General features: G+C 30.8%; 1 protein-coding gene across 2 annotated transcripts in view; it reads left to right on the top strand.

The window, feature by feature from the left end:
• lbk (leucine-rich repeats and immunoglobulin-like domains protein lambik) overlaps positions 1-14,406 on the top strand; it is a 92,637-nt gene that overhangs the window by 62,959 nt on the left and 15,272 nt on the right. For both annotated transcript variants that reach the window (XM_075362271.1, XM_075362272.1), the window contains exons 13-14: positions 1,717-1,956; positions 10,113-10,345. In XM_075362271.1, coding sequence (XP_075218386.1) covers positions 1,717-1,956; positions 10,113-10,345 — 473 coding nt within the window. The remainder of the gene's footprint in view (positions 1-1,716; positions 1,957-10,112; positions 10,346-14,406) is intronic.

The following is a 14,406-nucleotide window of genomic DNA, read 5'->3' as shown; positions in this document are numbered from 1 at the left end:
CAGGGTGCCTGCTGTTCTATATTTTCATAAAATACACCTTCCTGTTAAGGATTTATAAGAATGGTGAGTTCTTTTTTTAAACTAAAGTTGGTAATTAATAATAACACATACTACAAACACTGAATAATAAGGCAAGTTTTTGATCTTCCTTCCTCATTTAGTATTCTAGCATTTTGATTGGAGTGTATTTTATTGTTGAACTACTTATTTTTAAAATGAAATTGGAGTATTAATTTTTTTTTTAAATAGCATAATTTTTTTAATATATCCATATAAATCAATTGTGTACATAAATTTAATAAACAAGCATATAGGGAATAAATATATTCGTACATACTCATTAAGTTAGGTTTAGTTTACTAAACCAGACTTCATCTTTCTCCATAGCGTTTTCCTTGTTCATATATGGTCACTATTCTTCATAAGTCATGTCCAGTTCTTGTAGTTCATTACCTCTTTTTTACAGATCATTCTCCAGAAAATTTTTTCACCTCCTTGGTTTACCTTTTCTGCAGCTCACTCTATCTCCCAATCTTATCATTCCTTTATTACATAATACTTCCTTATATCAAGAACATACTAATGCATCAGCCTTTCTTCCACTTCTATTTGTTTTTTCACCTTCAAATGTATTGTTCCCAGTTTTATCTAGCCTTGTCACACTAGCATCCATCCCAACATTCTTGTCTGCTATTTTTTCCTGTGCTTTCTTTATGGATCATGCTGTCCAAGCATTCTATATTAATAGAGAGGTTACAAAAGAACAAAAAGGTATGTGTTAGCAATAATGCATCATTGATAGTTAAGACATAGAATATATCCAGAAGTCAAACCACTAAACAGGAAAAGAAAGTACCTTATCAGTTCACTGATGACCTCTCTTCCAGCTGCCAAAGATACCCTGTCTTCAAGACCTTGTTTTCTCAGTATGAAGAACCTCACAGTGTCAGATATGCCTTTACCCGTACAACTGATAACAGGAAAGAAAATATCAAGGATAAGAAAAACTGGTGGGTAGTGAAAAACCTGTCAATCAGGGTGTTTACCGTCTTGCCAAGGACCATCAGTGGTTTTAATCTGTTTCATGGCTGGCAGTCGTAGGAAAGAAAAATAATTACTATAACTCCTAAGGCAGTCCCTTTATGTAATGATCAACTTTCCCCACTTATCTTCTGTCTTAATTCTCAATTTTTTTTGTTAATAATTACCATGGTTCAGTTCCTGTATTAGTCAGCTACTACACCAGCTCAATCTGTGATGTTATGCTGGGACCATCTGGTCATTATTTTGTTTTGTACCTTGGTCTGGTAACAACTCTATCTGTTGGCTTGTCTAAGAACCCTATATCCCATTTGGTGATCGCACAAAAATGACAGATAGTGAAGTGTCTTATATACATTTCTCATTCCTATTACAATTTAAATGTGGTTCTATGTTTAATAGAGTTTCTTCTGTAATTTTCCATTAAACAGGTAATTAGATTTTGATGGGGAATTGCTGAATAACCACCTTATTGTATCTTTTTTATATCTCCTTCCTCATTAAGTTACTTTCAGTATGTTGTATGATATTAATAGAGTTATTTCCTCAGTATTGTATTATCTACCATACTTTTTACCCAGCCGTCTTTCTTCCAATCTTCCTATTGTTGTAATTTACAGTAAAATTATTGACTTTCTTTAAAGGAACTATATTTTTTAATTTTCTGGTTTTCAGTGTATGGATCCGGTTTAAATGATGAAAACATTACTGGTGTTATAATGATGACAGTTGTATGCTGTGCTGTGTTAACTTCAGCTATCTGGGTTGTTATAATTTATTATACTCGAAGACATCTTCGCCGTGCTAATTGTACACCATCAGATAATATATCTGATCATTCTGGTTTAAGTAAAGATAGTGGAGCTGGTGAATCTACCAAAAGAACAAGTCACGAGGATTTACTATTGGGGACAGGTGAGTGAAGTATAAAAATATTGTTAAAATGTCATAAAATATTCTTACTTCCTTCTCTACTTGGTCTGTAAGAATTAATTTTATAAGTTTGGAATTAAAACTACTTTTTATGTATTATTACAGCTAGCATCAAAACATTGTATCTCTCATAAATGATAACCTGATCAGCAAGCATGCCTACATCCATTTCAGACATCTTAAAAAATTATATTTCTACAGAAATGTTTCACTGTTGCTACTTAATTATTTAACTGATTGTATTAACGTTGCATGTATTGCATTTTACTGTATTGTCTGACGAACAAATAATTTATTAGCAATAATTTGCTAAGTTCGTGATTTATTATTTCTGGCTGAAAATTTAAATGGATTACAAATTTCAAATCAAATGTTTATTTCAAGTAAACATAATTCATCTTATTCCAAATAACTGATCAAGCATGAAAGTAATTAGAGTAGATTATTGTAAAGAAAATGGAATAAAATTCTCTTTAATTGAGAAAGTAAGTCTGCTAGTACCTTTTGTGTAAGTGTAGGAATAATAGAAGGCTTTAAGAAAGTCTTCTGCAAGAAAGATCCTGCATAGTAATAAGTTCTACCGTTAATTCTAGCCTAACTAAACAAAAATGTTTATGTAAACACATTTGAAATTTAGTTTTTTAAGATTTGATAAAATATTTGCAAAAAATCTTGTATATAAAAGAACTATGTCATGTCATAGCTCGTACATGGTCATTTCAGTTTTATGGTTCAAAACCACCTATCTAACTTTGATGTTATAATAATTGTGGTCATTTCAGTTATTAGCCAATTTATAGACTTATAAAAATATTATTATCTAGCATACATTTCATGTCAAATGAAATGATCACTATGCTTTTTTTACTAAAAAGTAAGTTTTTCCATTATCTTTATTAGTCTGTTAAATGTAATAAACTAGTTACAGTTTCAAAAAAATTACTTTTTATCAAAATAGTTTAAATAAACCAATCATGTGAATCATAAACACTATTAAATTAGAAAGTGAACAATTTATTAGAATCCTAAAATATGTGTTAATTTTTTGATTTGATATAACAACTTCTGTATACTAAATAGAGTATTAACTTTACTTTTTAGGTCCCTTCCAAATGGATTTGTCATGTCTGGTCACAGTGATAATTTTCCGTCTTGTTTCTTGTTAGTCATGTAAGATGATGAATTGTCTCTGATGCATTATACTCTTTGAATACCTCCAACCAGGTCTTCCTAGGTCATGCTCTTGGTATTTATCCCATTTACTGTAGTTTCAATAATTTCTTGGGTAGCCTTGTCATCTCTCTATATTTCTAAACTGTGTTCTTTAAATTTCCTTTATTCTTTCATCCACTCTTTTCAAGTTTCTCACTCTTGTTCTTACCTCCTCATTGATAACTTATCGGCCAATTTAAAATATTGTCGCGTGGTTCACGGCTCAATCAGGATATTGAGAGGTTGACAATTTAGAATGTTTATATAATTACAGTTTATTGGTTTAAAATGTTCATAATTACAACCAGACAAATTAATAATAACAATGCTGATAAATACAATAATGATAATAATAACAATAATAAGTGATAATAATAAAAGAATTAATGAACAAATATTAATATTGTAATTACAACCACAATAATAATCAGGATAATAGTAGTAAATGATAATAATATTACATGTCAATCACAACAAACAATTAATACATAACATAATAACATAAATAACATAACAAAATCAAAACAGTAAGCATGACAAAAATAGAGCATAATACATAACATAAACAAAGAATAACAATAGTAATATTACACATCAAATAGTGATAAATGTCAATAGTAAATAATAAATACAGATTACACATAAGACAAAATAAATAATCATTCGGAATTTATTCCAGGTAGATAAATAGAAAACTAGAATTCAGACCCATTAACAAAAGAAACCGCTATTCCTAACCCTTTTTAACCACTAGTCTTATAACAAACAATCGTATAGTGTTCACTTGCAAATACCTTTGCTATCTTCCCTAACAGTTTATGAATGAAGTTTATTGCATTATTTCTTTCACTTATACACTTAGAGTTTTACTGTAACTCACCAATAGTATTTCTTTGTTTACTGGAATTACTCATGACATCATCTTACTCATGTCAAACTGGATTCAAGACTCTCCTCGCTGGACTCTCGTCTCGCAGACTTACACCCGTGACTCTCCTCATTGCACCGTCATTCTAACATCTCACCGGATTGGTTCACAGAACTCTACCGAACCCATACAACTCCACATAGCTCACAGAATCTCCTCGCTGAACTCACGAATTGCCCTTGCAGGACCAACACCGTAACATCTAGCAAACTGGTTCTAATAGAACTCATTTTTAGCTGGTCTTCTAGAGCTATTTATACTTCTAGCCTCTTTACCTGCCGGACCGGACCCAAGTTGAAACGTGAGAACAGTTGACCGAGGCTTTTGTTCCCATGAATTCCAAACTTGGTCTCTTCTCACCATACAACAGGTGTTCATTGTGTGTCAGCAGGCAGTATAACAAAAGACGATTGTAAAATGGACCTATTCTTTACAAAAAGGATTCTCCTTTTTGTCCCTTTCTGGATTCCTCCCATTATTATACTTTGGTAGGAATCCATTATTCAGGCTCGCTATAATACTGGTCTGGGCTACAATATATTAATCTAATTCAGGCCAATTCAAAGGACAGAATTTAGATTTTCACATTGTCCAATTGTTTATGAAACAACATCAGTGTCTTATACCATTATCTGTGGTTCCTTACTTATTCTGATTTTATTCATAATAATATGTTTAAGCTTTATCCTTCCTATAAACACTTTCCGAATCGGATATTTAATGGGCAGGAACAAAAGAAGGAACATAAAGGTAAATCGGCAATTTCACTTTCAGTCATCATTTATGACAAATAGCGAATACTATGGGCCATTTCTACACCCAAACTGATAAAAGTTAGAAGACCAACATTAAAATATAAAATTTAAGTCTGAAATCATATTTTGACTCTGCAGTCTGTGGATATCAGGTCCATACTAACTGTTTCATTCTTAGTTAATTCTATTTTTTTTTTAATATATTAATTATTTACTAATCACAAAGTTTTTATTGTCCTAAGGTAATGTATATATGCATTATAGATTTTTTTTTTTTTTTTTGAAATGTTGAAGAAAAGAGAAAAAGTGGCAAATAGTTCATTTTGTAGAGCATTTATATCATCATCTGTTAAAATTGTTACCTTAATGTAGATATTCTAATACACAAATACAGTTCATCATTTAAAAAGTATATAATATTTTCCATTGTTTAAATATGAATGGTAACATTTTTCATTACTTCATTGGAACAATTCTCTTGGTTTAAAAAATACCGTATTTATTCGAGTACCCCCCGCACTTTTTTTCTTGGAATTGGAGAGAAAAAATAAGGGTGCAGGGCTTACTTGAAACATAGCCTTTAGCCAGGATAATTTATGTAAACGTTTTCTTAGAAGTACCTAAATTCAGTCACATAAATATAGTTACATTAGGCTTTCGTTTATCAATACTGGGTGCCGCTTATACAGAATACATCCTTAATTATTAACATCCTGTTCATATTATTGATAGGAACGAAGTTAACAGTATTTTTATAAAACTGATTCATTCTGTATAGGCTGCATTCGGTTCTTATGACGCTACAATTACAGTATCAGTTACTCATCGTCATCTTGTCTATTCACCATAGTCATTGTACTGTTTGTATATATGGACAGTTATGTGCATTTTATCTGTTTAGTTTATCTTGTAAAGTTTAATACAGTGATTTATTTTAATTACGGCTTTAAAATGAGTACAAAAGGACAGCATCTACAATCTTTTATGGTAAATGAAAAACTGTACGTTATAGAAGAGGATGAAAAAATTGGAAATTGGGCAGCAGGAAGAAAATTTGACGTAGATGAAAGCTGCATTCGAGACTGGCGTAAGAAGAAACAACTTCTGGTGAAAGGCACTGGTAATAAAAGGGCTTTTTGTGGCTTAAAACCAAAATACACAGACATAGAAAAAAAATTGTATGACTTATGGAAAAAACGAAATGCGGTTATGCTGTCATGACAGAAATGTGTCGATCATATGTTCGTGAAATCGCTAAATCATTGAATAAAGTTGATTTTAAAGCAAGCCATGGATGGATAACATGATTTTTTGCACGAAATGATTTGTCAATAAGACAAAAGATGACCATTTCTCGACGACTTCCAGACACTTATGAACAAAAAATATTACATTTTCACAAATACATAATATCTTAGAAAAGATAAAGGCTATTTGCCTTCTCAAATAGGAAACGCTGATCAAACCTCCTACATTTTGAAACCCCCCGAACCTATATTTTAAATGCCATTTGACAAAACCGTAAACAAAAAAGGTGAAAAAAGTGTTATGATTCGCACTGGTGGTAATGAAAAACAAAGGTGTAGTGTTATGCTTTGCATTACTTCTGATGGATCAAAATTACCTCCGTACATTGTTTTTAAAAGAAAAACTCTTCCTACCGTACAGGTAAATGGAGTTATTATCAGATAACTAACAGGAATCAGGGTTAGATGGACGAAACCTTAATTTTAGATCGGATCAGGTGTGTATGGCAGAAGCGATCAGGAGATTTACTTAATAAAAAAAATACTGGTGTGCTAGTAATGGATAGTTATCGGGGACATACCACTGATAAAGTGAAAGGCATTTTAAAAAAGGGTATGACAGACCAAGTAATAATTCAGGCGGATTGATATCTTTATTGCAACCACTAGATGTCTGCATTAATAAACCGTTCAAATCTGCATTAAAACAACTGTACAGTAAATGGATGGCTGATGAAAATTTCTTTCTCACGCCTACAGGAAGAATCAAACGCCCAGATTTTAACCAGATTTGTGTTTGCATAAAAGATGCTTGGGAAAGTATTTCCATGGAATTAGTAAGGAAATTTTTTTTAAAATCCAGAATATCTAATGAACTTGATGGTAGTGAAGACTTTTGGCAGAGCAACGTGGAGACTACCGGTAACTCTTCTACAGACATTGACAGTGACAGTGATTAATTAAAAATAAAATCCCATATTAAAAAGCGTACTGAAATGATTCTTTTCAACATGATACTTCCTTTTCGTTTTACTAGCCTACTGATTCTGAACTAAAGTAGTACTTACGGTAATTAATTATTAATGTAATATTAATATTAAATAAACGTAATATTAAATTAATATTATAATTTAAATGAACGAATTAAATACTTTACTTTCTGAATATTTTCATATTTACGTATTTTTTTATCATACCTGTTGCGCTTTAAAATACCGGTATAACTCAATTTTTTTTTTTAGATTTTCGGTCTGGAAAATTGAGCGGCGGGGGGGTACTCGAATAAATACGGTAATACATATGAGGTGTGGTTATTAAATAATAATATTAATACTGTAAAATATTTTATTTTAAATTTATATGTATTTAGTTATTATCCTCTTTAACATACACCCCTCCTCTATCACTACAGCACTCCATGCGAATTTTCCATTGTTCAAAACAGTGCTGGAAGTTTTCTTCTGTAAGTTCTTTCATGACATGTCCTGCTTTTTCTTTCACAGCTTCAACAGTCTGAAATCTTGTTCCTTTTAATGCAGATTTGACCTTGTAGAACAGATAAAAGTCACATGGTGTCAGGTCAAGCGAATAAGGCAGATGGTCTAACACTGGGATGTTATATTTGGCTAGAAATATCTTGACAGACTATGCAGTGTGAGCTGGTGTGTTGTCCTGATGAAGAACCCATGACTTATTCTTCCACAATTTGGGTTGTTTTTTCTTATTTTTTCACTGAGTTGAGCAAGAACCTTAAATAAAGACAAGAATAGTTAACCAATAGTCAAATCGGATCAGATTACCAATCATTTCAATATTTTTATTCATTTTTGACGTGGAAGGGCGACCCAGGCAAACATCATCTTCAACATCCTCTCAGCCACCTTGGAAACACTTAAACCACTCAAAAATATACACGTGATAAATATTCATTGCCATATACTTTATTTTTTATTTTTTAATAAAAAATAAGTTTCAGTAGCGGTTTTACTAAGTTTCTTATGAAATTTCACAACAATTCTTTGCTCTAATAAAATGCTTATCATTTTTTCGGCAAAACAGAAAAACAGATGTTATCCAAGCAAAGGCCACAGCCAGACTAATATGTCTACAGAAACTGGAATGGCAACAATCGAAAGAGAAGGCTTCATGCTACACAGCTGTCGGTTGTACGAATTTAGCGCATGCGCAGTTCTGTAGCAGCATTAGTCTTGTTATTTTTTAACCACACCTCATACATTCCTTATGTAAACTTAGTCTATATTAATCACTGTTTTACTGGGTTTGTGTGTGTATGTATGTATGTATGTATGTATATGTATATATATATATATATATATATGAGAGATATCTTTAAAGTAAAAACCGCTGGGAAATTTCTCTTCTTAAGGTTGGTAAACCTGTGTTGGTCATGGCCACGCTAGTAATGCATACATTGCCTTGTTGTCTGTAAGTTATTGCATTGTAGTGTCTTTGATTACATGTGAGTTATTATGTCGTAAAATGAATAGGAAAATCAATGTTGCCATCGACTGTGAAATACGTGGAGTTATATGTTTTTTAAATCATCAAAACGTGAAGTCGACTGAAATTCATAAGCAGTTGGTTACTGTATACAGCGATAATGTAATCAATGAAAGAAACATCTGAAAATGGTGTGAAAGGTTTAGAAATAACTGAATTAATGTGCATGTTGAAGAGCGTTCAGGGAGGCCCTCAATAATCACTGAGGACTTGTTGAACCATATCAATGATGAAATCAGAAAAGATCGTGCTGAACAATTTCCGAGCTAGTCCTTCTTTTTCCTGATGCCTCAAGAGCTGTTATTGGTCGCAATGTTCATGACCATTTAGGCTTCAGAAAGGTTGGTGCACGTTGGGTACAGCACTCTTAATGGAACGTCACAAAAAAATCCAAATGGGAGCTGCTTTGGAATTTTAGATGTGCTGCACAGAAAAAGGTGATGAGTTCCTTAATTCAATTGTTACCAGCGATGAAACATGGATTTCATATTACATGCCAGAGGGAAAATGGCAATCAAGTGACATGTTGCAGGTCTGACATGTGATTTACTGAAAACATTTGCAAAGGAAATTTACAATTTACCATTTGCAAATGTTATAATTTTACCATTTTTTTGGGGAATTGAAAGAATTTTTGAATGGTAAGCAATTTTCGGGTGACGATGTACTTAAATATGCTGTTAATCAGTTGTTAAATGGACTGGCAGCAAAAAAATACGACAAAGGATATTAAAGCTAGTGTATTGCTACGATAAGTGTTTTAATTCATGTGGCAATTATATAGAGAAGTTGTATAAGATATGTAGTTTAAACGAAATAAAAATATTTATAAAGTTTTCAGAATAACATTTTTTTACTATGAAATGGTCTTTACCTTAGAGATAACCTCTTTTTTGTGTGTGTGTGTGTGTGTGTGTGTGTGTGTGTGAATTTATATATATATATATACATACACAAATACAATATACTCAAAAAATATACTTGTGTATGTAAATAACCCAAATTTACACTTTGAAGACAGTAACGAATGCGAATTTTAATATAGTATTGTTATGCATGTAAAAATTATTTTTCAGAGCAAGTTAAAATATTTACATCAAATTATGTATTAGTTTTAAATTATGCTGATTAGTCAGTTATACTGAGGCTAAATATAGTTTTTCCTATTAAAAAAGTTATGACAGCTTTATTTTATAAAAGAATTATATTGTTCATTACTTTTTTATTATATATGCTTTTTATTATTAATTAGAAAGTCAACTGAAAAATATGAACTTCTGTTCCAAAATATTATTTTCTTTTGTTCCGGAATAAAAAGATTTAGTCCATTCAATTGCTTGTGATACTTTATGTTTCTGTCAATTTTGAGTTTTGTTCAATTTTTTTTTTAATGAGTATTTCAATGCTTGCTTACACATTTTTGTAACAATTTAATGTGTGACAATTACCTTTTTATATGTTTTTCCCCATTTCTAGTGAATTGTATGAGTCAAGAAACCGGTGGCCAGGTACCTCTGCCAGAAGTTGGTCTACCTTTATTGACCACCATACATCCTTATGGCGAAAGTAACTCATCATCATCATCACTGGATGTTTTTAGAGATGGAGCTGTTGTTGTGCCATGCAGCCAGCCTGGTCTGGTACGTTCCAACCATGATCGGTGCCTGCCCAAGTCATACCTTTACCTTTACCTTCCTTCACATCAGCAGGTATAATAAATCACAGACAGTAAATGCTATTCAGTTTAAGTAGGAAAAGTGATCACCTTCATGTGAATTTGTATTTACACATTTGGTGTTTGTCTTATCATTTGACAGTATTTGTTTATTTATTTTTAATAATAGTGATGTATTCTTTAATATGTAGTTTTTATGAGGACATCGTATTGAAAATTTACAAACATTTCTTATTCTTAAATATAATCAAAACATGAGCTGTTGAACCATTACTTGTTGGATATCTTACCTGTCACGTCTATCTATTCTGGTCTATAATTCTTTTCAATGACATTGCATCTCAATCAGTTGTAATGTTTTTAGAGAAAATATGCTGATCCATTATCTGGTTGCTTGATGGTTTACTCATGTACAGGTAAGTTCAGTGAATAAGAAATCTGTTAGATGAACACAGGGAATGATATCGAAATAAACCTGTTATTAATAGTAAAGTGAATAATCTTAAAGTTACCTTTTATCCTATAAAATGCTATGTACGAAGATTAATAAAAACTAAGCCTAACTTGTGCATCAATCACTGATGCTGTAGATTCAGTATTAAATTCAAAATGTATGATAACCATACCCATTTATGGAGATTACAAATGATAGAGCAAGTTATGTGTAATGGGGAACGGAATTTGTTTTAAAAAGATATTCATCATGAAATTAATATGCTAAATATTAGTAAAATAGGAGAAATCAATAAATTGTGAGGAAACTACTCCACAAGTGAGATAAATTGAAATATGTTGGATACATGGAATGTATTATAGGGAACAGTATCAAAACAGTCAAATATAATTTTGAGATTACTGCATCATTATAACATATATCCCATTTATTATAATGAAACTCATTTTCATCAGCATTATTAATTTGATTATATTAATGCTTTTCGCATAGTACTGGATTTTAGAAAAGTGTTTCATGTTTTGATTACGCTTGTCTTTATTATTACTTAAATATAATGTAATTATTAAACAAATAGTCAGTTAAGTAATATCAAGTGTTAAGTGTAATATCAATTATTACTATTATTTGGTAATTTTTTACGAGTTTTTTTCTTTTTATTTCCAGCTGGTATATCTGGAAAAAACAATATAATTAATTCCTTTGTATCTTTACATTATTAGGTTTGTTCTATTTTATTACTGCTCTATAATAATCAGATTTAATTTTTATCAGTAGGAAAAGTACGTTTTGGACAGTTTCTAGTATTAATTTAAAATAATCATTTCTTTATACCTGTTCGATAATTTGAAATTTGTTTATAGTCTTGTTAAATTTCATATTCATATGAGAAACTCCTACCATGTGGAATAATAAAACAGAAAAAGGTTTTTAGTAAAAGATATTTTTTTGATATATACTGTGCAAAATCTAGAGGCAACAGAAAGAAAGTTAATCTCAAACCGATTGTCCTAGCTCATTTTCTTTTGATGTAATAATTTAATTTTTACTTGTGATCAAGTTAATTTTTTTTCTCAACGTTTCATAGGATTTCAATTCCTCTCTTCCTTATAAAGAAGTTTTCTTTACTTTTTCAATCACCAGTATTTTTTTTTTATCAAATTTGATCCTTAATCCAGTATTGACCTTTTCATCTAATTATTTTTTTCTTTTCAATCATAAAACTTGATAATTGTGGCACCATCGATTAATTACTTAACAGATAGGTTCACAGTAACTTGAACGTAGCAAGTTTAAAAAAATCAAAGGTAAAGTTTAACTTGTTCCAAAAAAAGATGATAGTACCTTCTGCATTACATCTATTACAATTAAAAAAATCAACTAGTATTTTGTCACTTGTTATTTTCAAATGTTTTTCTATACGTAAACTGTTAACTATACAGAGTGTCCTTTAAAGGTGAGACCAAACTCTAGGAAATGATTCTACTTAATATTCTGAAGAAAAATTGTCTAATGAACATAGGTCCGAAAACGCATATTTTTCTGTCTCTGCCATTTTGTATTTTTTTAAGAAAAAAATTATTTTAAAGAACAGTTGGAGATAACGCAATAAAATTTTGTACTTTATTTTAAACTAACATTCTTTAATAGAAAAAAAATAATGATACTCTTTGTTGACAAATTTCAAAATGGCAGTCGTTTCAAGTTTTCAGTCTTAAATATCTTAGCAATTATTAGATTTATCAAATTGTGTTGTTATACAAATTATGAAGCATTTTTTTTGTGAACAAAACGACACCTTAGTCGTAAAACTCCGACAAACAACAGAGTTATTGCAAAAAGTAGCCAGCCCTAAACCGATATGTTGGCCATCTTGTTTTTTTTTGTTATCATGGTTTCTATTATTAATATATTAATTGCTAATAGCAATTTTAATCAGAAAATTTGATTTAGTTATCAAGTGAGTCACGATAATAAAAAAAAACAAGATGGTCACCATATTGGTTCAGGCCTACTTTTTGCAATAACTGTTGTTTGTCGTCAGATTTTTACAAATAAGGTATTGCTTTGTTCACAAAAAAATGCTTCTTAATTTTTATAATACAACACAATTTGATAAATCTAATAATTCCTAAGACATTTAAGATGGAAAAATTGAAATGACCACCATTTTAAAATTTGTCAACGAAGAGTATTGTTTTTTTTCCTATTAAAGAATGTTAGTTTAAAATAAAGTACAAAATTTTATCACATTATCTCCAACCATTCTTGAAAAGTTTTTTCTTAAAAAAACAAAATGGCGGACAGACAGAAGAATATAATTTTTCAGAATATGTTCACTGGACTTTTTTTTTTAGTATGTTAACTAGAATCACTTCTTAGAGTTTGGCCTTACCTTTTAATCCAGTGATGTCATTTAAAAGCCTACACAGCTGATTTAGAGATCCTATTTAAATCCCGTGGCAGTATGTTGGGGAACACAGTAATACATAAAAAAATCATATAAAATCAACCAATAAAGATTTTTCACTGAAAATTTGCATGCATATTACTGATACAATAAACTCACCACTAATGTAGCCTTAGTATGTTTGTTGAGTGTGGTACACCTCAAAACAAGTATGGGTGTGTCAATGCATCTGTTTTTACTGCAATACAATTGGATATGCGATTTTCGCATCTGCAACATCAGAATTATTAAACCAAAATAAGTACTAATTTCATCTGCAGTAGTTTGAAATCATTTATCATCATCTTTCACCTTTTTCCTGGATCTGACTCTAACTTATACTGAAAACAACTTATACTTATCTTCACAAAAACCACTATGTTCAGTAAAAGAATGTATAATGGGGTTATTTTGAGTTTTTGTCCAATTCCAATCACTTTGTTTTTTCTGTATCACAGTATGTACGCACTTTGTGCATCATTATTATCATCACTAGATTCACTAGAACAATCACTACAACTTTCTTCAGACTTTGATTCATCAGAGAAATTCATTCACTGTTTAGAATGCTTTCTAAACACTTTGTCAATAATTCCTCATCATCACCGCAAAACCTTTTCTTCGCCATGATGGCTACTGAGGTCATCAAAAAAATACGAACAAAGAGATTATTTTATTTTGATAAGCAGTGAGCGAGGCAAGAAAGGGGATTTACAAAAATCACATGTCAGCACTTCACTTCAGAATATATTACAATGCCATATGTGAGCTACAAACTGAAATTTATGCATGTATATGGAGCACTGCAGTATTGTGACCTGAGGTCGTCTTATGATTTATGTGCCAAAAAATCACGTGACGACCTCTGGGCATCATATGATTCAAATGGGTTAAAGACACCTGTATAGTTGATTGAAATTAAGGGATTTTTTGCAATCAGTGTCTGTTACTATTTAGCTGGTATACTTATATAAGTATTTTGGATATATATGAAGATTGTATCTGCATGACTTCTATAGTAAGCCAGTATCATGCCAAGAAGTATGTATTCAATAGCTAAATTTTATGCCCAAGTACATAATTTTTAGTTGTGCACATGGGGCTCTCTATATAATGGCTGTTACTTTAGATGTATTTAATAAGTTGCCATTTAATTTTTCTGATAGATAAAAGCAACTACTTTTAAGTGATA

The sequence above is a fragment of the Lycorma delicatula genome, chromosome 4 (assembly GCF_047948215.1).
Source record: "Lycorma delicatula isolate Av1 chromosome 4, ASM4794821v1, whole genome shotgun sequence".
Lineage (NCBI taxonomy): Eukaryota > Metazoa > Arthropoda > Insecta > Hemiptera > Fulgoridae > Lycorma > Lycorma delicatula.
Note: the sequence above shows the minus strand (reverse complement) of the source record. Positions and strands in the feature narration are given on the sequence as shown.